Source organism: Malaclemys terrapin, chromosome 2 (assembly GCF_027887155.1).
Source record: "Malaclemys terrapin pileata isolate rMalTer1 chromosome 2, rMalTer1.hap1, whole genome shotgun sequence".
NCBI classification, from domain to species: Eukaryota; Metazoa; Chordata; order Testudines; family Emydidae; genus Malaclemys; species Malaclemys terrapin.
In genome coordinates, this window is record NC_071506.1 from 42,668,653 (window position 1) to 42,691,740 (window position 23,088).

At 44.3% G+C, this 23,088-nt stretch overlaps 1 protein-coding gene across 1 annotated transcript; it reads left to right on the plus strand.

Annotated features, from left to right (window-relative positions):
• The first annotated feature begins 20,556 nt into the window (after positions 1–20,556).
• Positions 20,557–22,488, plus strand: FRAT2 (FRAT regulator of WNT signaling pathway 2). Its single transcript, XM_054018215.1, has one exon. The coding sequence runs from the start codon at positions 20,606–20,608 to the stop codon at positions 21,143–21,145; it is 540 nt and encodes a 179-aa protein (XP_053874190.1). The 5' UTR covers positions 20,557–20,605; the 3' UTR covers positions 21,146–22,488.
• The last annotated feature ends 600 nt before the right edge of the window (positions 22,489–23,088 follow it).

Sequence of the window (23,088 nt, forward strand, 5' to 3'; positions counted from 1 at the left end):
AACATTCCAATCCTGTGTATTATCCCACCAAGTTTCAGTGATGCCAACAATGTCATAGTTGTATTTATTTATTAGCACTTCCAGTTCTTCCTGCTTATTACCCATACTTCTCGCATTTGTATATAGGCATCTAAGATACTGGTTTGATCTTGCCTTCAAGTTTTGTCCTGACCCTCCTTTCTCTCTGCCAGTATAGCCCACACTCCCTCTCGTTTCCAACCCATCTCCCAGATCTCCATGTTCCCCACTTACCTGTGGGCTTTGCTCACCTGTCCCCGTCAAACCTAGTTTAAAGCCCTCCTCACTAGGTTAGCCAGTCTGTGTCCATAGAGAGAGAGTTCACAACTTTGCTGCTACAATGGTTACTCCTGAGGGCATGCTGCACCAAAAAATTAAAAATTCTGCGCACAATATTTTAAAATTCTGCAAGTTTTATTTGTCAATAAATAAATGCAGAGGTTCCAGCATGGCAAAGGAGAGCACAGACCACTGGCTGCACGAAGGTGGGAGATCACCCTGCAGCCCTCCCACCCCCAGGGCACAGACTTAGTGGTGAGGCTGCACCCAATCCTGACACAGCACAAGGTCTGGGCCTGCCCCAGAAACACTGTGAGGCCCTGCCTCTCTGTGGTGTGGGGCAAGCAGGCTCAACCAGACAGGATCCAAGTGTGGAGGGGGTCAGTGTGGAGGGATCCAGGTGTGGGGTGAGAGGATTCTGTGTGGGACAATCGGTGCAGGCAGCAAAGTGGGGTGCCTCGGTGTGAGGGGATCTGGATGCACAGAGGCTTGTTAGGGGCAGAGTTTCAGGTGCAGGGGCAATGGGCCTTTGCAGGGGCTTCCAGGTGAAGGTAGCTGGGGCTCAGCAGAGGGGTCTGGGTGTGGGGGTCTCAGCGGGAGGGTCTGGGTGCTGGGAGAGTGGGGCTTGGTGGGGTGGTGGTCTGGGTGCAGCTAGTTGGAGGTCAGTGGCATGGGGGTCTGGATGTGGGGGCTCAAGGTGGTGCAGGGCGTGGGGGCGTCAGGGTTTGAGTGCAGGGAGCTCAGTCGGGGGTGGTCTGGGTGCAGGGGTGGAGGTCCGGAGGCAGGGGGTCTGGGTGCAGGGGGTCTCCAGATGCATGGGTTGAAGTTCAGTGGGGTGGGATTTGGGTATGGAGGGCTAAGGGGGTTCTGGATGTACTGGAAGAAGCTTGGCAGGGGTGCCTGGGTATGGGAGGTCCAGATGCATGGGAGTTGGATGGATGGGGGAGCAGCTACCTGTACAGTGACCCCTCCCCCCACAGATGAGGAGTGATGGGTTGAGGAAGCAGGGGAGATGTGACGGGTTGGTTCACAGAAAACCCTTTGGGAACTGCCAACTGATGTGCCAAGACTACTTCTGCCCCTGCTTTACCTGCCAACTTGGGACTTCAGCACCCTGTCTTGTTGAGCCAGATACACCAGTCTGCTCCAACACAGACCCAGGGTCTGAACCACGTGCCCCAATGCTGCAGACTTAACTGAAAGCAACTTAAGTGTTCCTGTCTTTAACACTCAGATGCCCAACTCCCAATGGGGTCCAAACCCCAAATAAATCCATTTATATCCCTTATACAGGGTAAACTCATAAATTGTTCGCCCTCTATAACAGTGATAGAGAGATATGCACAGCTGTTTGCCCCCCTCCCCCCAGTATTAATACATACTGTGGGTTAATTAATAAATAAAAAGTGATTTTATTAAATACAGAAAGTAGGATTTAAGTGGTTCCAAGTAGTAACAGATAGAACAAAGTGAATTACCAAGTAAAATAAAATAAAATAAAACATGCAAATCTAAGCCTAATACAGTAATAAAACTGAATACAGATAAAATCTCACCCTCAGAAATGTTTCAATAAGTTTCTTTCACAGACTGAACGCCTTCCTAGTCTGGGCACAATCTTTTTCCCTGGTACAGCCCTTGTTCCAGCTCAGGTGGTAGCTAGGGGATTTCTTATGATGGCTGCCCCCTTTGTTCTGTTCCACCCACTTATATATCTTTTGCATGAAGCGGGAATCCTTTGTCTCTCTGGGTTCCCACCCCTCTTTCTCAATGGAAAAACACCAGGTTAAAGATGGATTCCAGTTCAGGTGACATGATCACGTCACTGTAAGACCCCAAACCTTCATTCCTCCCAGCCTGACTCACAGGGAGGCCTGCCTGCAAACAGAGCCATCCACAGTCAATTGTCCTGGTTGATGGGAGCCATCAAGGTTCCAAACCACCATTAATGGCCCACACTTTGCATAATTACAATAGGCCCTCAGAGTTATATTTCATATTTCTAGTTTCAGATACAAGAGTGATACATTTATACAAATAGCATGACCACACTCAGTAGATTATAAGCTTTGTAATGATACCTTACAAGAGACCTTTGCATGAAGCATATTCCAGTTACATTATATTCATACTCATCAGCATACTGTCATAAAATCATATAGAGTGCAACGTCATAGGAGGATGCTAAGCTTCCTGCAGCTGGGGGAGGTTTCTGGGGGTGGGTCTGACATAGCCCCAGCCACTCTTTGCTGGGGAAAAGGAAGTCCCATCCTCTCCTGCCTTCAGCCCTGCCGGACTAGTAGTGGCTCAGGATAGAAGCCACTGGCTGGGGTGTACCCAGCCCCGTGGTGATTTACCCCTCTGCCAGCTGCTCTGGGTGCCTGAAACGACCTGCCTGTGCTGCTAGGGAGTGCTTCGTGACTGCTGTTGCAGCTTCCATTTGCTTCCCTGTCAGAAAGTCATTTTTCTGCAGGGAAGAAAACAAATCTGCGGGGGACATGAATTCTGCACACACTCAATGGTGCAGAATTCCCCCAGGAATAAGTGATTTATCTATTTCTCTCTAAGCATGGGTTACTGGTAATCTGCTACATTACAGAAACTATCTTCATGGCTGGAAAAAGTCAGAAATTTTGGCCAATTTTTTCAAAGGGGACCCTGATTTTGTGTACCCCGTTTTTTTACACGCTACAGCTTGGACCTGATTTTCAAAAGTGCCCAGCACGCTCCATTCCAACTGACTTCAGTTGGTGTTGTGGGTCTTCAGCACCTCTGAAAATCACAGAAAATGTGTCTCAAAGGACAGCCAACAACTGAGGTACCCAAAACTAGTGGCCACTTTTGAAATGTTGGTCCTTAATTTCCTAGGTCTTGACCCCGTTTCCATTACATTCAAAGACAACTCTCCCACTGACTCCAGTGTGAACTGGTTTGAGTCATTAGTTAGGTGAGCAGATACTATGGTGAGGAGAATAGTAGAAATGCCTAGATCAATTAAATTTAAATGAATTGTTCTCAACGTTTTCCATGGTGGAACTCACTCCCATTTAAACATATGGGAAGGCAAGGCTACTTGTAACCTGTCAATTACATTAGATTAATACATGAAAGCTAGCCTTGAGAGCAAAGAATAACAAAAATGTGCAGAAAAAAACCTGAATATTGGTATCCTGGATTTATTTATTTACACCTTCCAACTTTCCATTGTCTCTGGTTATATCTTACTTTGGGTCTCTCCTCCCTACAACTGAGTCACACAGGCCTTGTCTACACTAGAGGATTAAGTTGATGTAAGTTATACAACTTAAGTTACGTAACTTACATAACTTAAATCGACATAGTTTACATCAACTTAATGCGGTGTCTACACCACGCTATGTCAACGGCAGAGCGCTCTCCCATCGACTTATCGTGTCTTCACCAGACCCACTAAATTGTTGCCACTGCATCGATCGCAGCAGTGCCAATTTAGCCCATAGAGAAGACAAGCCCACAGAACCTGCCTGCAACTCAGCTGACCTCTGCCCTAGTTAAAATGTGTACACAGAGACGCCCTTAAAGCATGTCTACAATTTTAGATAATTAAGGGAGATGAATTTGAAGGTACATGAAAAAAAAAGAAAACCAACCAACCTTAAAAGAATTTTAAGGTTGGAAAGTTAAGCAGTACTCAAAAGTGAGGAAGTGACAGAATTAAAGCTGCCTGCACATTCTGATTTAGTACTGTTTTCCATTCACTTAGGAGGGATATAAATGAAGGGTCAAGGTGCAAGCAGCAGAGAACTAAGTCCTGGATATTAAACTTTCATGGAAGTTCATCCAATCCATCTTCCCTACATGCAAGATTTCTGAGTATCTTCTAAGGAGAATTTACTGATTTATACAAAAGCAACTGGCACCTGATTTGCTGAGAAAATGATTTTCTAAAGTAACAAAACACTGAAAAGATATAAGTCCTCACTGTATGATCTCACTGACAAACAAGAAAACAGCACAAGTCATCAGCATGCAGAGAATGGATTCCAGACTGACTACGGACTACCAGAAAAGAACTCACAGAGGGATTGTTAGTAATAAATTATAATATGACCCAGTGAGGCTGAGATCATCTTACAAAGGGCAATGAGTATGCAGAGAAATGCTAAAGGCAAAAGACAGTACCTCTCCCAGTGACATAACAGCAGATGAATGCAAATCTGACTACTGTGTATGTCCCTGCCCAACTCACAGCAACATAAATAACTGGAAAGAACATTCATACATTTCTGGGGAATGATTATTAATTGCTTTCCAAGTTTGAATCAATGTTTGGATCTGGTTCTGTTTTACATGACTATACATTCAAGTGTTTTACAGTATGGGAATTATGAAGTTTTAATGATCGGATGCTTTAAACTTTAATGAGAATGCTTTTTACCTGCCAAGATCTGTGTTTCATATTTAGTGTTTACCCTGCAATAGCTGATGGCATAAGCAACACTTAGTGCAGAGCAGCAAGAAGCTACATCCTTTACATTGTTACACTTGCTTGTGATGCTATCTACCACCTATAGCTGGGCATAGAGAAACACAGAACCCTGAACTCAAATATTAGCAGGTAGGTATAATAAATAAATAAAATAACAATAGTAATTAATAATTGCACATTTTCATCTAAGGATCTCAGATTGTTTTACACATTAATAAATGAAGTCAAAACATTGTCTGGTTAAATATATAAATACACACATATGTCTATTCATGTATTTGGTTACTGATTTGGGATCTTAAATATTTTTATTTAGTAGTGTCACAAAATCTTTTCAGTTCAACTTTAAATTAAAAACTTAAAAGGGATCCAGCAATTTGAGATCCAGTCAATTAAAAAAAAATAGTTAAAGTAGTTTTGGGTACCACTCCTCCTCTAATATTCTCTGCCTTGCTGTAAGTTTACAGGCACATTTTCCTATTTTGTTCAAATATTTTTCTCCTCTGTTGCTCCATAGAAGACCCATACAAACAGGGAAAACTGACTAACTACTAACAGTGCTGGATAAATAGTGAAACTGATTATACATAATATGCTATTACATGCATAAAGTAAACAAACTAAAAAAATAGAGAAAATATTTTTCTCTAATTTCCTTCAGCTATAATAATAGTTTTACTTGCAGCAATAGTAGCAAAAAGATTTCAAAGAGAAGTGTGATTTTTAAGTTGAGAGTGTCCCTTTGAAAATCACCTGTCTTATTTAAAAAATGGATATCTATGCCATTAGACGTAAATAAAAATTGCATTATTCTATATCATTTACAGCTACATTTGCTTGGGATCATTTTTTAAAAAATATTTTAATCCTGTGGGTTTATTTGCACCTTCTTGTAATTCTACTATGGAACAAAGTTTATGTATCCAGATGGCAAATATGAACATCAAAAGATGGATTGTCACTCAAAGACACGTGGGAAACATTCAAAGCTGAATACAGAATTAGATGAATTTTCAATGATAGAGTAAAATTTCTTTTGTATGTCCTTTTAGCACTAGAAGAGTAGATCTGACTGACATACTGTAGGTGGTGAGCTGTATTAGATTATTCACCTATCCGTAAAATGTTATTTATTTATGGATTGTTATATATGAAATTATACCATAAAGCAAAGTGAAACAATTACACAAACCATGCTATAAAATGCAGTGTGTCTTAAATGACGTATTGGAAACCTGTGTATGTATGCATGGCTATGAAAGTGTGCTTGAGACTCAGTAATGTTGCTGAGTATGTATGAGACAGCTGCAGTTTTTCAACATCTCATTTCAGATAATTATATAACTGCAACTCCTGATTTTAGTTGAAGACAGACAGCCTCACATTACAGCAGCCTTTTTTATTGCTCCCAACAGCAGCTCCAGGCAGCAATATATATATAAAATCAGTTCAGAGGGCAAACAGCATCATTTCTGGTTTTTTATCACATTATAGCAACTAGGAAATACATACACTGTATATGGGAAACTTTCTCTTCCTCTCTGTAGTTTTTCTAATAGTCTTCTTCGTGTCCTTCATCTAACAGTTTTGGTGTTACCCATATTTCACAGTCCTGGTAACCAGTGGTCTCTCAATACATGCAGCATGAGCCATGCAATTCAAAACTGCTAAGGCTAGGGGAACTTGTTAATTAAAAAGTCAGAATTTATCTGAACCTTCCCACATCCTTGTTTTACATTTCAAAATATTTGGTCAAGGTTCTCCACCCCGAGAGAGCCAACATAACTACTATTCCCTAATAGTGATCGTAACAGAGATCTGTTGGCCAGGAGAGACCCAGACCTTCACTATCAACTCCTCAAGTCCTGTGATTACATTGGAAGCCCAGCTTTTTTTTTAAAAAAAGGGTGCATCTACAGATTGGAGCCAAAATAACTAAATTGGTTGTTCTGGTGTAAATCTGTATGTGGACACTTATTTTGGATTAAATGAACTTGCTTTCTTTTAAGCTTCATCTACACAACAAATACAACTAAGCCTACCACACAGCTAAAATCTGTAGCATGGAAGGGACCTAACTGTGTTATTGTGATGGGTGTGATGGGAGTGGAGGAAGTTCTGGGGGTAATCACAGAGATAGGCAAGGAGATAGAGAGGTGGGGTAGGAAGGCGCCCAGGCAAACAGCAACAGGGTCTGAGACTGAGCATAGAGTCCCTGGGCTGGAACCTGGAGTAGTGAGGAGTCCCGAGTTCCCCTACAAGCTATTGGGAAGTGGTCCAGGATCTGGGAGTGGAATGGAAGGCTGTCCAAAGCATCATCTGGACAGCTTGTCCAGTAGGACTTTATTATTCCAGAAGTGGGGGGACTACATAGTGACCTGGTCGGAGGGCTGAGTTATGAAGTGGGAGCACCTCAAGTCATGGTGAGGAAGAGAGGCCACAGCACAAGCAACCAAAGGAAGAGGGCGCCAGATGAAGTGAGAGCTAATTTCCAGATCCAGCCACTAGGAGGAGCACCTGCAAGGAGCAAACTCCTTCACAGTTGCCATAATAACAAGAAAGCCTTGGACTCCACCTCTGTATGTAGTTTTCCTTTTCTGCCTATCCGATACTCATTACTCCCAGTTCTGTAAAGGAATGTCCCTATAGTCTTCCTCTTTTGTGATTCTTTGAATGTAGGATGCTCTGATTTACAAATTAATTGTATTACATGTTATTGTGCATCTTTCTTTACATTATCTCAAATCTAATACCAGCACTTATGGCTCCATGTATGTACCATTTTGGAAGACCTGGTTACCTCATTGTTGGCTTCTGAGATGGTTAAAACATAGTTTGGTCTCAAGTATTAGATGGGATTGAATTTCAACTCTTCCCAAATGATGATTAAAGCCTTAGATTTTAAGGATTGTAGTGTGATCTAAGAAAAGGGCCAGAACACAGTTTGATTCCTGCTTGAAACAGCTGTGCATGGCTCAGTTTTGCAAAGGAGCTTTATACAAATGTTAAATAGTAACAATTGTGTTTTTACCATATTTGTGGATGAGCATGTTTACAGTTTGAGTCTACACTGCAACGTGGAACCATGCCAATTAGGGTGTCATCTACAAACATTAAATAAATAAAATAATCATAGTTGTGTTTAGCCATGCCAGGGTTATTGTGTATTAATTGGGTCCCCATCATAATATTTTCTACAGTAAAAACAGAAGCTACTGTTTTGGCTGCCATCATCATGTCTTTGTCAAAATGAATAACCACAGGGGAATTTCAGGCATTAATTGGTTCCTAGATAATTCCAGGAGTATGACCCAATCAGACTATGGCTGGTATGCTAGAGGCAGGTTCTTCTAATACTGACCGACTTCTTCCAACAAGAATTACTCATGAGTAATAAAAACTACCCTGCAACTCTCTCAAAGTTGAGGTATTTTGGAATAGAAAATATTCATGTGATCACTCACTTCAGTTTACTATTGTTAAAGGTTTTGCTGTAAGGAGAGATGGAATTATCAGTCGTCTTCTGTTTTTGATGCCTTAGAAGAGTTTTTCCTCAGGGTTCTTGTGGTCACATGGTTCTTTCATACCAGGATGACTTTATGTAAGAAGAGCAGTTTAGGTTCACTTCAAGAAAAGCAGTCTTCAATGTAATATTTCACCTCATTCAGCTGCAGCTACATCAATGAGCACAGAATGGAGACTTCAGTAGTTGAATGATGTGATAATAAGAGTGCATATTGGAATCCCCATAGCAAGCAAATCTTCATCGTTATCATCATTAACATTTTATTTTTCATAATGAAATTCCTTTTCAAGTGTACCAGCAATTGCTGTGCCAGACTGAGCAACACCCACGTGCAATAAAAATCTGCATAAATATGAACAGAGGGAGGGATGGCTGGGAGGGGGACAATAATCACAAATGTGGAATTGCTGTGGGGATTGTTCCTATTGTTTCTTAAATTTTTGCTTTGCACTACACTTAGGTTTTAATGTCAAGGGTGACTGCAGGTCATACAAATGTCAAACCCTCTGCCAGTCTGTCTGGGACTCCACTTCTGGCCCCCTCCACTCCCAAAGGTATTGTGCTTGTTTACAGGAAATTTATCTGCAGGGGCTGGTACGTACTACCACACTGAGCCCCACTTGAGAACATAATAAACTACATGGTAAGTGAAAGTTGTAAATACCACCATAGTGGGACAACAGTAAAATACTGGCTAAATTGGGGGAGGAATTTTCCTCCCAAAGTGCAGCATTCAGTTAAAACCTAACTTTAAAAAGATCTCTTTTAACATTGATTGTGCAGGTAAATTTGTGAGAAGTGCAAATAAGAAAAACTTCTGAAATATATGGACTCATGCTGCTGATCATACATAACTTAAGTGATGACTTAGCCATTGAAGATGTGATCTAGTGTATGCTTTCAGAGGAAGATTATAATGAAGGCTAATAATATTGAATGTTCAATTAATTGGTTTGTTAACTGAAGCTGGGAATTTTTGTGTTGGACAAATTGTTTTAGATGTGTTAACCTTTAGGGTCCTCTGCATTGTGGATATAGAACTGTGTTAACAGACCCATTTTTTAATATGTTTTCACTACATTTTGCAAACAGGGCCTTAGGTTGTCAACTCTTTGGGCTTATCTTCACTGCAAAGTTAACTTGAGTTATAATTCAAGTGTTGTCCCTAACTTGAGTCCAATCCATACACAAAAACCCTTAACTACAGTGTGATGGTGCCTTTAATTCTTGTTAGTTAGTCCAAGAGAGATTATAGGCTAAAACTTGAGTGAGCAAAATTCATCACCTGCTCACAAAACCACTCTGTAGTGTGGACTCAGGTAGAAACACTTGAGTGCTATTAGTCCTCCAATGTCATTACAGAATTCCCCCACAAATTTTCCCACAGTTCAACAGGAAATAAATCAGAGTGGCTCGGTTTATTGCAGCACTAAGAACCATGGAATAGACCCTCATAAGTCTTAGTAGCATGTGCAAGTGAGTAAAGCACCAATTGTGCAGGCAGCAAGCTGAGTGTTATTTTGCAGAGTGGCATCTCTTCTTCGAGTTTAGGCTCAATCCAGTTACCTCTGCAGTGAAGACAGACAGTGGAGGCAGGAACTGTATGTGATTGTACAACAATTAGCAAGGGCCTGGATTGAAGCTACCTCAAAATAAATACATAAATTAATGGATTACTTGTAAATTCTCAGAAAACTAATTCTGTCCTCAAAGAGTAAGTGCTGTAAGTTTGGGGAAGATGTGCTGTGTTTTTGTTTTGTTTTAACAAAACAAAGAAATTGAATCTCTGCTTTAAATGAAAAACTCAACTGAGCCTTAATTGTGGAGCCACCTCCATTGCAATAATCATGTCCTTTTAGCAGCAAAAAAGGATGAAGTGTTGGCATCAGTGTTCTGTGGCAGTTGGGAACAGCAGTTAACTGCTCCTTCCTGATGGGAAGAGAGGTTACTGAGTGGATCCTTCAGAGGAACAGAAAAGATGCTGTTCAATTATAAAATAGTGAGACGGTTTTATCAGTGGTGATGGGTTTTTTTATTTTGTTGCTCTTAATTTTAATGACACTAACAAGAAGGAACAGGATACAGGATTATTCCAAAAGAATTAATCTCTCTGAGAGAGTACATTTATTTATAGCTATTGTGAAAGCACAATAGGAAGAACTGGAACCTGATTCTAGTTCCCATAGCACTTCAGATCTTTACATAGGACCCAGCTGAGCAGTGTTTCAGTCAGTATTCTGCAGAAGCTCAGTTGCCAACAGTCCAGAGATTATGCATCCCGGAAGAGGATAAGTACCATGATCTACTTGCTATTAGTCATAAATATTTATATTATGATAGTGCCCAAAGGCCCCATTCAGTGCGGGATGCTGTAAAAGCACAGAAAAGACAATTCCTCTGAAGTTAAAAGAATGATTATTACATGCTAACAGTGAGATTAGCTCTATTCAAAACACAGAGAAAGACTTGCTTGCAGTGGTGGAAGTGGAATGGCTCTGTAATTTATTAATACTGTATGTTGAGCTGGTTATTGGGCTTTTTAATGTATGAGTTTATTGGTTTGGTTTATTAGAGGGTGGTAAGGAAAAATAAGCAGAAAGGGCAAAGAATCGTTCAAGATAAGCCACTTCTCTGTGAACACTTAAGGATTGTTAAGAGACAATTTCCTGCCAGACAGGAAAAGACCTGGAAACACAAGAAGATCAAAAGAACTATAGCAGTTTAAAAAGGGGCTCTGTCAAAGGGGGGTAGTTTTGTGGGGAAACCAACTGACACACAAGCCATACACTGGAGGTGTCTGATAGAAGCTAGGCCGGCCTAGGTAAGGGGGTAGTAAGAAAGACAGACAGATGTCTATCTTTTTCTTCTCTACTGCTTTATTCCTACTTTTAAATAGAAAATACTTTGGTTTGAAGAAGGCTGTTTTGTCAATGGATACCACAGGTCAAACACTCCTGAAGAGAAGAACCACAGGTGCCAAACCCACTTGGACCTGCTGAATAAGGATGGTTGACAAACATGGTACAGTAGCCCAGAGCCTGGTCTAAGAGGGGAGAACTACAGAATTCAGCCCAGGAGAGATGAAGACCCAAGGCCTGACACCTGAGGTGATGCACTCAGAGAGACCCAAAGGGGACAGAGGTGCAGCTAGCTCTGTAAATGTAACAGCAGCTCCAAAGAGCTTACAATCCAATGGCCTGCTCGTGCTTCTGTAGGTTCCAGCGAGAGCAGGTTCATACACTAAATTAGAAAACACAGTTCAGCAACAGGATGTACCTGATGATAATCAGATCCCAAGTGGTGTAATTTTTTTTAATAACGTTCTTCTTTGTATGGTGGATTATGCTGAAAGAGTGTTTTGAGGAGGGATTTAAATGGAGAAAGCTTGCAGCCTTATCCAAGTCCCATTGATTACGGGTAGTTGGATCAGATCCTTGGTATACAACTTGAAACAAGTCTTTTCTCATTACAATTAAAAGATTTTTAACCTAAATGCTGAGAAAGACATGTTGCTCATCATCACTACATGCTTGTATATTGATTGTGGTGGTCCGAATGTATTCATTATCGATAGGCTTGATTTAACAGGGGAAATGTCTGCTTAACAATTATTAAGTAAAGGTACAATTGGAAGTGTGGGTAACTTGTCAGGGAATTCTGACAAAATGTAAACGGAATTTTCTCTTAAATCTGGAGTATTTTATCAGAGATTTCAGAAAAAATCTATGGGATTTTTGTCCTTCAATATTTAGTTTTAATCTCTACTTGGTCCTATTTCTATATTTCAATACATGACAAGCCAGGACCTAAAGAGAACATTAATAAAGTTTTATGGAAAACCTACAAAATCACACAAGATGCACCACAACAGCCCATCACTTTGTATATGATATCACTGTAAACAGTTTTTATCCTGACTTTTAAGGACAGCTGCAAGTGACTCAATTATTTGAGTAAACAAATGACATGTAGGAAACCTGGTTGACTTGTGGTTTAGTCCATCACTGAAAGATCTGAAAGTTCTGTTTCCAGTCCTGGTTTCTCTCCTAGGTTAGCAGGGGCTGGGAACGTTGTGCAAAGCACCTTGACAATCCTTGCTAAACAGGAAGTTTCACAAGCTGATCTGAAGCAATCCCTGTAGCTGAGTAAGGTTAGGGTTGATGCGCTGTAAAAGGAAACCTATCCAACCCTTTGGTTGTTACAGGTTGTGGGAGAATTTTAGCAGCTCAGTAGATGAGTTAAGGGCAGATGGAAGGGGTTTTGGCACTAAGGGATCCATTTTTGGGGTTTGTCTTGGCAGTGAGGGAAGATTCTGATAACTGAGTCCCCAGAGAGGGAGAGGAGAGGCTTGTCCTCGGGAGTATGGAAGGCACAAATGACCAGAATGCAAGGAGTCTTGACCTGGTGGATGCTAGAAACAGAACCAAAGCGACTCGGCAATTGGGGCTTACACATACAACCAGCAATTAAAATACTTTTACCAAAAATAAAAAAAATCTACTGTCAACTCATAAATTGATAACTGATTGCCCTTCCAATTAACAGTACTGTAATCCTGTAAAAGGGTGGCTTGCCCTTGAAGAGCTGGAGGGCCTGGGGCTAGCCAACCCTGATTACTAAAAAAGGCACAGCGGAGTGGGATCGCGTGCTTTCTCCCATAAAGAGCACCTGGAAGCTGGGATGATGCTCAGTGAGAGCAGACTCCAGCAGAGGATTTGGAACAAATGCGAGGTCTATACTTAAACCACTACAGCTGCACCACTGTAGTGCATCAGTGTAGATGTTCACTATAGCGACAGGAGGGGTTCTACCATCACTGTAGTTAATCCATCCCCTCGCCCTCCAAGAGACATAACTAGGTTGATGGGGGCTAATCATCTTAACTATGTCATTCAGGGGATGGATTTTTCACACCCCAGAGCAACGCAGTTGAGTCGACCAAACTTTTTAGTGTAGACCTGGCCCAAGACTAGAGCTAGAAAAGACAGGGAGTAGCTTGCTAGAGCAGGAGAGACCCTGAGCAAGCAGGGGAAAGACTGCAGAACTCTCCAGGCAGAAAGGATTGGGAGTAAGAAAAGAGATGTTTGTTAGATCTTCATTTGGGATTTTGAGTTTTATTTTCTGTGAATAAACCATGACCCCAAGGAGGGTTACTTTGACCACAGAAAAAAATGTGTGGCGTCTAAGGAGTCCTGAAGAGGAGGAAACAGAGGCAGGTTGCTACAGAGTGATCTTTGGTCACGAGGGGCTGCTCAGGAGACAGCTGACCCCATTACAATCCCTTAAATACCAAAATCAAGTTAACAAAACAATACTTCAAAGAAACAAAATCTCTGGATATGAGCAGATTCTGATGTTGTGATGAAATATGCTTTTGTACTTAAGAATACAAGCCTAAATTTTCAAAAGTAACTAATATTTTTGAGTACCTCAATTTCTGGGTGCCCAATCAGGTCCCTTTAAGGTGTCTCAAGTTGGGCATCCAAAATCACTGTTTAAAGTTTTGGACAATGTATTTATATTTATATTTTTGAGCTGTGTAAAACCTGTGATGTCCTTAATTATTCATTTCCTTGCTTTAATGTGCTTGGATTTTGTAAGTTTTGTGATAGGCAAACACATGGATGTCATTTAGCAACCTTAGTTGTTTTTTAAAGCAAAGTTTTTTTGTTTTTAGAATTCTATTATAGGTGCAGGTTAGTAAAACAATTGTTAGAAAATCTAAAAGTACCTTATTCTTGTTCTGGCATTCTGGCCTCTACCCATTCTGAAATGCACAACATAAAGCATGTGTAGGAGATGAGCTTAGTTTGCACAAGCACCATTATTTGACATCTATTGTTAAGAAGAAGAGGAGCATTATATATAATATCTAAGTGCTGTACATATGACAAAGCTTCTGAAACATGAGCAAATGGGCACGAAAAGATGGGTCAATTTATTTTTAATCCAGCTAAGAAATTAAATGGCTCTCTACATTTTCAAAGCCATGTACAATTATTGTAACTAGATGATCTATGGCATTGGAAATTTCAAGTATAATTACTCAGTTCCCTTATGATGAGTTATTATTTTCACGATAGTTTCGTGTTTGTACACACAAACATGCATGTCCACATGTGTGATAAAAGGGCTCCCACTTCTATACCTGAGTTTACATAGGTTTACAGGGGCTTCAAAGTGACTTGACTTTTTGTTGTTTGCACTAACTAGGTGTAAAGCTCAGAAATCACAACCTATGCTTGCTTCTTTAGGATCAACAAAGAAGATAAGGCATGTGATTGGCCTTTATACTCTGACATGAAATGTGTCCCTGAGAACTGACAGATCATTAGCCTACATAATTATGATCGACTAAAAGACAAAATTTAGAGCTTGCCACATAATTAATAAAAGTATTATTTACATATAATAATTAATGGAGATATCCTATCTCCTAGAACTGGAAGGGACCTTGATAGGTCATTGAGTCCAGCCCCCTATCTTCACTAGCAGGACCAAGTACTGATTTTGCCCTGGATTCCTAAGTGGCCCCCTCAAGGATTAAACTCACAAGCCTGGGTTTAGCAGGCCAATGCTCAAACCACTGAGCTATCCCCCCTCCTCCAGCCCCAGCCAGAGGGCTCTGGAAATTAAATCAAATAATAGAAACAAATTAAAATATAAGAAAAAGCTGTTCTTTCAAAATTTAAACATATACATAAATAAAAGGTCCAGTTCTAAAAGGAAGAGATGAGGAATAGTAATAAATATAAAGCCATGAGGCAACTGCTGTTTGCAGTTATGGCATCTTTTTAATAGAATGGCTTGGATGACCACTAGTATTGGTAATTTCTGATAATCTCTGAACTGGGACAAAGAAATTTATCAGTGTCAGGGCAAAAAAAGCATCCACCCATCAGCCAACTCCACTGTCAACTTACCTGTTAGGAAAATCTTTTTAATTACCATGTTGTAACTTGTCAAAGATTTTGTGTGCACAGCTGTATTATTTATAGCTCTATGTTCACCCTTAGCCCTTATGTTTATTTTTGGAAGATACTCTCCCCATCTTGCATATTCTTTATGTTAATTTGCTTAATTTTATTATGGGAACCCGATAAGGCCTTATCTACAAGAGAAAACAATGTCTCAAAATTCATTTCCACTGGTGACAATGGTGGATGCTATAGTGTAGACAGGGTGCAGATGTTCTTATCAGCATCCGATACCTTGTTTAAAAAAACCCTGTACTTTATCTGTGCCGGGGAGAGAGATAGTGTTGTGGTTGAGACACTATTCTTGGCCTCAGGAAATGTGGGTTCAATTCCCAGCTGAGCTACAGACTTCCTCTGGGTAGGTCTACACTGTATCTGGGAGTGAGCCTCCCAGTCTGACTCCACAGACTTGTGTTAATGGGTCTTGCAGTAGTGATCTAAAAATAGCTGTACAGATGTTGCGGTTTGGGCTCTGAAGCAGTGGGGGTGGACTTCAGAGCCTGACCCACAAGTCTATGCAGCTATTTTTAGAGCACTACTGCAAGCCACAATGACATGAGTCTGTGGATCCGGGCTGGGAGGCAGATGCCCAGGTGCTGTATAGACATTTTACATGATGTAGGGCAAGTCACTAAGAGCTTGTCTTCATGGGGACCCTCAGGAATGTTTAAATCGAATTGGGTGTGAATTTGAAGTGGATTAGTTAAATTGCATCAAACCCCCTTGTAGATGCTCTCATTCAGAACTGAAGTGTCCTTAGTTTGATTTAGTCAATTCACTTTCAAAGTAAATTAAACTAAACTGAATTTAGACCACTTTAATTTGGAATAAAAGGCACAGATTTTTAAAGGTATTTAGGCATTGCTCTGCTTGGCATTGTAAGGTCTAAGTGACAAACAGCTAATCTGCCAGCATGAGCAAAGTGAAATTTAAAACCTAATGAAACTTTTCCTTATGGCCAAGAACAATAGGAATCTATGTGCATGGAAAATCCACAAATTGTAATGATATAGAGCCCGGGTTGGCAAACTAGCCATTTTAAGCCGGTCCTTGAGCTCCCGCTGGGGAGCAGGGTCTGGGGCTTGCCCCGCTCCAGCACTCCAGCCAAGGAGCAGGGTCGGGGGCCCCTCCACTTGGCTCCTGGAAGCAGCCGCATAGCCCCCCTCTGGCTCCTATGCGCTCCAATGACCCCACTCCAATGGCCCTCTCCAGTGCTCCAATGGGAGCTGCAAGGGCGGTGCCTGCGGATGGGGCAGCATGTAGAGCCACCTGGCCGTGCCTCTCCGTAGGAGCCGGAGAAGGGACATGCCGCTGCTTCCAGGAACCGCTTGAGGTAAGCACCGCCCAGAGCCTGCACCCCTGAGCCTCTCCCCATGCCCCAACCCCCTGCCCCATCCCTGATCTCCCTCATGCCCTTCAAACCCCTTGATCCCAGCCCGGAACACCCTCCTGCACCCCAAACTCCCCAGCCCCACCTAAGAGCCCACACCCCCAGCCAGAGCCTGTACCCCTTCCTGCACCAAACCCCCCTGCCCCAGCCCTGATCCCCCTCCTGCCCTCTGAACCCCTCAGTCCCAGCCCAGAGCACCCTCCTACACCACAAACTCCTCATCCCCAGCCCCAACCAGGAGCCTGCACCCCCAGCCAGAGCCCTCACCCCCTCCTGCACCCCAATCCCAATTGTATCAACAGTCATGGCCCACCATACAATTTCTATTCCCAGATGTGGCCCTCTGGCCAAAAAGTTTGCCCACCCCTGATATAGAGTGTATCTAGAGATGTGATATGGGTTTTACTCTCTATTCCAGAACTAAAACTTTCATTTTCGAAAGATTTTTGTTCTTCTTTTTGTGAAGAGAGGTCAGAATACTACAGTAATGGATGAGGTATATGGACCTCACTGCACATAACGTAAACTCAGGCCATGTCTATGTTACGGAGCTACAGCCGTGCCATGGTAAAGCTGTAGCATAGACACTTGCTACAGCAAATGAAGAGATTTTCCACTACTATAGGTAATCAATGTCCCTGAGCAGTGGTAGCTAGGTCAACTGAAGAATTCTTCTGTCAACTTAGCCACATCTACATCAGGGGGTTATGTCAGCATAGCTACAGAGCTAAGGGGCCTATACTAGAAAAGTGCTCCTATTATAGACCTAAATCAGAATATCCAGGTAATGCATATATGGACTCTTTACATTCTTTTCATTTGAAACAATGGTGCATAGTTATTAATACTAGAAGTCTTTTTTAGATTGTAAGATTTTGGGGGCAGGGAAGAGCATGTACCTTACATGTTTGTACAATACCTAGCACATTGGGGTCCCCATCTTCATTGGGGCCTGTAGATATTACTGTGGTGGTGATAATAAAGCATTAATACGTAATATATTAATAAATAGTGTAACTAGATACAGTATCTTTCACTTCTAGTTCACCTAACCTCGCCTGGCTCAGTAGAGACATATTTTTGCCAATGGCTTTTGATAAATGACTTGGAGCGCTCAGGGAAGTTCCCATATGACAGCCACCCACATCTCTCTTTCTCTCTCACACACACAGCATCATGTCTGACTACTCTGTGTTGCCAATCTGTGCAGAGAAGCAAAGGATTAGAATGGGCATGGAGACTGAACTGCTGTGGGGGTGGGGTGGGGGGACAGTTTCTCCAAGCAAAGGTTGAGGCACAGCGGTGAGGCATTTTGCTGATGTTCTGTGGACAAATGGCTGTCAATATGGAATTTTTCACAAGCAGTTAAGATTCACCTTACAAAATTCTAAATGTTTAAAATACATTTGAGACCTTGATATAAATCATGTCACTGCCATAATCTCCACATTTGAGAGAGACACATAGGCACACTTTCAGTTTAAGTAAGTGAAAGTAGCTCATAAGCATTCACAGGCATTCTCTCCCCTATGCACAAATATTTACTTTTAACTAGGATTAGATCCTAATAACAGTTATGCAAGTAACTGTACTTGTGCAAGTAGCCCCATTGGCTTCAACTGAACTACTACCATAAATGAAGTCACTTCTGTAAGTAAGCATATGCAAGATCAGGCCCCTAATATGAATTTTTTTGAAGTCCAGAAAGTACATTTTTAAATGTAGATCCCAAGAACCTCATAAGTGCTTAGATATGATGGTGATAGATGCAATACCGTATAAGAAAGAGGATTAGAATAAGATGGGGGTGGGGATGGAACTGCAGCCAATGGGAGCTGCGGGAGCGGCGCCTATGGGCAAGGGGCAGCACATAAGAGCCGGAGGGACAGATTGCTGCTTCCTGGGAGTCACCTGAGACTAGCACTGCCTGGAGCCTGCACCCCTCCCCTGTCCTGCCCCAGCCCTGAGTTCCCTCCCACACCCAATCTTCCTCCCAGAACCTGACCGCCTCCTGCACCCCAACCACCTGCCTCAGCCCAGAGCCTTCTCCCACATTCCATACCCCTTGGCCCCATCCCCCAGCCCAGAGCACCCCCCCAAAACCTAAACCCCTCATACCCAACCCCGCCCCAGAGCCCACATCCCCAGCTGGAGCCCTCACCCTCTCCCACACCCCAAACTCCTGCCCCAGCCCTGAGCCCCCTCTCGTACTCCAAACCCCTCAGCCCCAGCCCAGAGTCCCCTCCTGCACTTCACATCCCTCCTCCCTAACCCCACCATGAAGCCCACACCCCCAGCCCAGAGACCATACTCCCTCCCACACCCCTGACTCAGCCCAGAACCCCCCCCCAACATGGAGTGAGTGGGGGGCAGGGCCTCAGAAAAGGGGAATGACAGGGGCAGGGCCTTGGGGAAGGGGCAGGACAGGGCAGGCAAGAGAGTTCCGTTTTCTGCAATTAGAAAGCTGGCAACCCTAATACTAGGGGTGGTATTGCTTTAGTTTTAAACCAATATAGTTATAGCTGTAAAAAATCTGGATGGAGACAAACTCTTAGCCACAGACAGTAGTTTGTGGCTATACACATCAGGGTTTACATATATGGCTCTTAAGAGCGTGTATGTATCATATTTCACTCTTGCTTCACAGCAAGGCTGCAACATAATATGATTTGTAATCAGCTTCTAACACAAATTTGTTGGTAGATGTTACCATAATCATAATCGTAGCTGGACTGTCTGTTTCCCCTTTCCCAAGTCTTGGAGATCCTAAAGTGCACAGCACTAAATGAAAATCACCGCTTTTTCCCCTGGCATTAGTAGCTGTGGCATTAAGGGAGAGCTGCCCAGCTTTCCCCAGAATGCACTGATTCAAACACAGTTGTCAATGTGACGGGGTGGACAGCCAACATGGTTGATATAATTATGCTAGAAAATACGCTGCTGTATGGATATACTGATATGTGTTAGCTGTAACTGTCAGATGAGCATGGTTAATGTAGTTCTACCTGGTGTAGACTGGATAAAGGAAAGAAAGGCAACAATAATCTACAAGGTTATTGGGTTTAAAAACACTCCCAGTACCATAATAGAGTTTAAAATTTCCAGGGCATAACTATTTTTAATCCAGTCACATGTTTCAATGAGACTGGCGATTAAAAAATAATCTTAATTTCTAGATGCCTTTATGCACCCTGTTCTTCTACCACTCCCCATGACTGCTAAACGCTCCAGCAGCTACAATGAAAGCAGGGGCCAGAATTACATTCCGCGCACACACGCTGTATTACCGACATGCCTACAGACCCCCACTGAAACCTTGTGCCAGCAGGCACCACGCAAACATACCTAAAGAAACAGTTCCCGTCCCCGCTGCGCCCCCTCCCGCGGCACGCAGCACCCCTGCATCCCCCCAATACAGTCAGGGGCACCCCGCGCCAGCTCTGCTCCCCCCCGCCGAAGCCAGGGGCGTCCCGCGCCAGCTCTACCCCCCCCCCGCTCAGCCAGGCCGCTCAGCTTCCCTTACATCCCCCTCCCAACGCCATCCTCACTCTTTCATACCCCTCCCCCCCAATCACGCTCCTCCTACCGGTCAGAGAGGCTCGTCCCCATCCCTTTGGGTGCGGGGTTTGAAAGCGGACGAGCCCATGTACGGCGAAGCGGGGGGAGGCGGGTCGGGAGAGGAGGGCGGGCTCACCCTCGCCCATCCCCTCTCGCCACCCTCTGGACAGGCGACTGCTGGGGGGCCCCAAAGAGGGCGCGAGGGCTCGTCCGCGGCGGCTCTGTGCGCGCGCTGGCCCCCGTGCCCCGATGTGGTCTCGCCCGCTGCCCCCGCTCAGCGTAATGGGACGTGTCCGGGATTTCGCGTCACCCATTGTTTACAAACCAAGCCCAGCAGCGGGCTGCTGCGAGTCGGGTTTGTACCGGCGCGGCGCGCGGAGCCGGTCGAGATGCCCTGCCTGCCCGGGGAGCGCTTTCTGCTGCTGGAGCGCTCGGTCGCCGTGGGGCAGGCGGGCTCCAAGGACGTGGACGCGCTGGTGGCCAAGCTGGGCGAGGTGCTGCAGCTAAGCGCCCAGCGGGCACCGGCCCCCCGCGGCCCCAAGCACCCGCCGCCCACCACCGCCCGGGGCCGCGCCGCGCCCTACTCCCCCCGCGGCAGCGGCCTCCTGGTCCCGCGGGGCCCGCCCCCCCTGCAGCCGCACCAGCCCGCGGAGCCCCAGCGGCCGGGCAAGAATAGCCAGCGAGTGGCCAAGCAGCTGTGCGGCCGGGGCTGGCTGCGGAGCGCCGCCCACAGGAGGAAGCGGCCGGGCCCCGGGGAAGCGCCCGGCGAAGAGGAGGATCCGCACCGGCTCCTGCAGCAGCTCATCCTCTCCGGGAACCTCATCAAGGAGGCAGTCAGGCGCCTGCAGCTGGCGGCGGCGGCCGTGGCCACAGCAACCACCGGCGGCAGCGGGGAGGGGGAAGCAGCAGCCCTGCAGCCTCTGCAATAGCCCCGCGGGTTGCGGAGATCCCGTGGCACCGAGCTCCGCGCCGGGATCAGGACATCGCATGTGGGAGGGGCCGGCTATCGGCGGATCTATCTAGGGGGCGACTTGAAACAGACTCTTTATTGACAGTGAGATCCCGTGGCCGGGGTCAGGCTATTCTGTATAAAACGTGGTGCTAGCCCCGAGGCGCTGTAAGTCTCTGTAGTGGTCGCTAATGGGGGTGGAGGAAGGAGGGAGCCCCGCACCTTCATCGAGCTTGACCCGCTCCGCGGAGATGCACACCCCCTCAACTCGCTGCTGTGGGTCGGTGCGGGGGAAGGGACCACCACGCTGGGCCAATCCCGACCTGCCGTTGTTTTGGAGGAAGGGGTCATGGAGGGGAGCGGGAGATGCGGCACCCGGCAGGGGGAGGGGTACGCGTGTGGGGCGGCGGGGAGGTAGGTTGGGGTGGAGCGGGTTTAAAATTTCGTGGGTCTTATTCCTCTGCCCCAAGGTCACCGCTTGCAGTCCCCGAAAGGCGCATCCACCCAGCGCACGCACGATGGTGTTTTCCCCAGCCGGTTGGAGATAGTAACCCTAGCTTAGCTTGTTTTGACTGTACTGTGGGCGAGCCCTGTGTTTTGTAACCGCTGGGAGTCTCCTGAGGACGTGCACGTTGCCCGATCCGAGTTGTTGTGCTCCCCCCCCCCCCCCTACTTTCCAAGAGCTCCTCCTACCAGTGGGATTCTCAGAAACAGGGTCATATTACAGCAAGCTCTCTGAGAACCCCACCAGTCCCCGTCCTTCTTGCTAATACCACTGCCACTGCTCCGGCACTCGGGGGCTCTTTCTAGGAGGATGGACAAGAGAGAAGGCTGTATCTTCACACCCCTGCCCTGCTATTCCCACTGCCAGGGCGCTCCAGGCTGGGAGTCTTTCTCGCTACATGGGAGTAGATTTGTCCGTCTCTGGTGGTCTCACAGGAGCCATTTGCAATAAGTTTAAAATATCTTATTGGGAGGTGCGTGTTTCCTTTCCCCTCCTGGGTTTCTTTTTTACACTTCTCCCATTGTGACTACAGAGCGGTTTTAAATGTGAATCTCAGAACTGGAAAGCCGCTGAACTGATCATTGTGAAGTGCGAGTGAATGAAGACAGAGATACATTGTTCACTTATGGTAGCTAAATAACTTTTTTTATTTTTTCCAAAAAACAAAACAAAACCTCAATGGCTGGATTGAAAAGATGCCGGCTGTTGTCAAAATATATACACTTCGTAACGGAGTGTTTGAATTGTGTTCCTGGTTTACAGGACTTGTCTTAATTAACATGTCTGTATTGAATAAATGTGGTCTTGTTTTTAGCTTGGATCTGTGTCTTATTGACATCGAGGAAAGTAAATCTCTTTATATGAACTAAGCAGTGGGGACAGTCTTACAAACATACATAACACATCATATTTCCCTTTCAGTAAAGAGATCTCCATTTTGCAGACAAAACAACAATCCGCATAGTCTGATGCAGTGGGACACCAGTTATTAATGCATTGAGATGCAATTGAGCCCCTTTGTTCGCAAGCAGCATTCTTTCTTACGCCAAGGGACATCCTTTCCTGCAGACTCAACCTTGCCACAGGAATTCATAAGTCAAATCACACTTGACAACAAAATTAACAATCTAGTATATCACATTAGAGGGAGGAAAGAAGATGAAGTTGGTTATTTATTCATGTTCTTTATTTCCTGGGGAAGAAGAGCATACAACTAACCTGAGATATGGAGAGGGAAAAGGTGTAATAGGCTCCTACATCTCAGTAGGAACAGACTTAAGGAGATTCATTCAAAAACAATTGTGCCAATTAAGTTTTTAAAACACCATTCTGAATGTTTTAGGTTAGTAGGTAATCTCATTCCATTTTAAAATAGTCAACAAATGAGTTTTAAAATTAGGTTTGTACACACACTAGAA

Excerpts from the sequence above, each read along its gene's own strand:
- FRAT2 (XM_054018215.1), top strand. The coding sequence starts at position 20,606 with ATGCCCTGCCTGCCCGGGGAGCGCTTTCTGCTGCTGGAGCGCTCGGTC.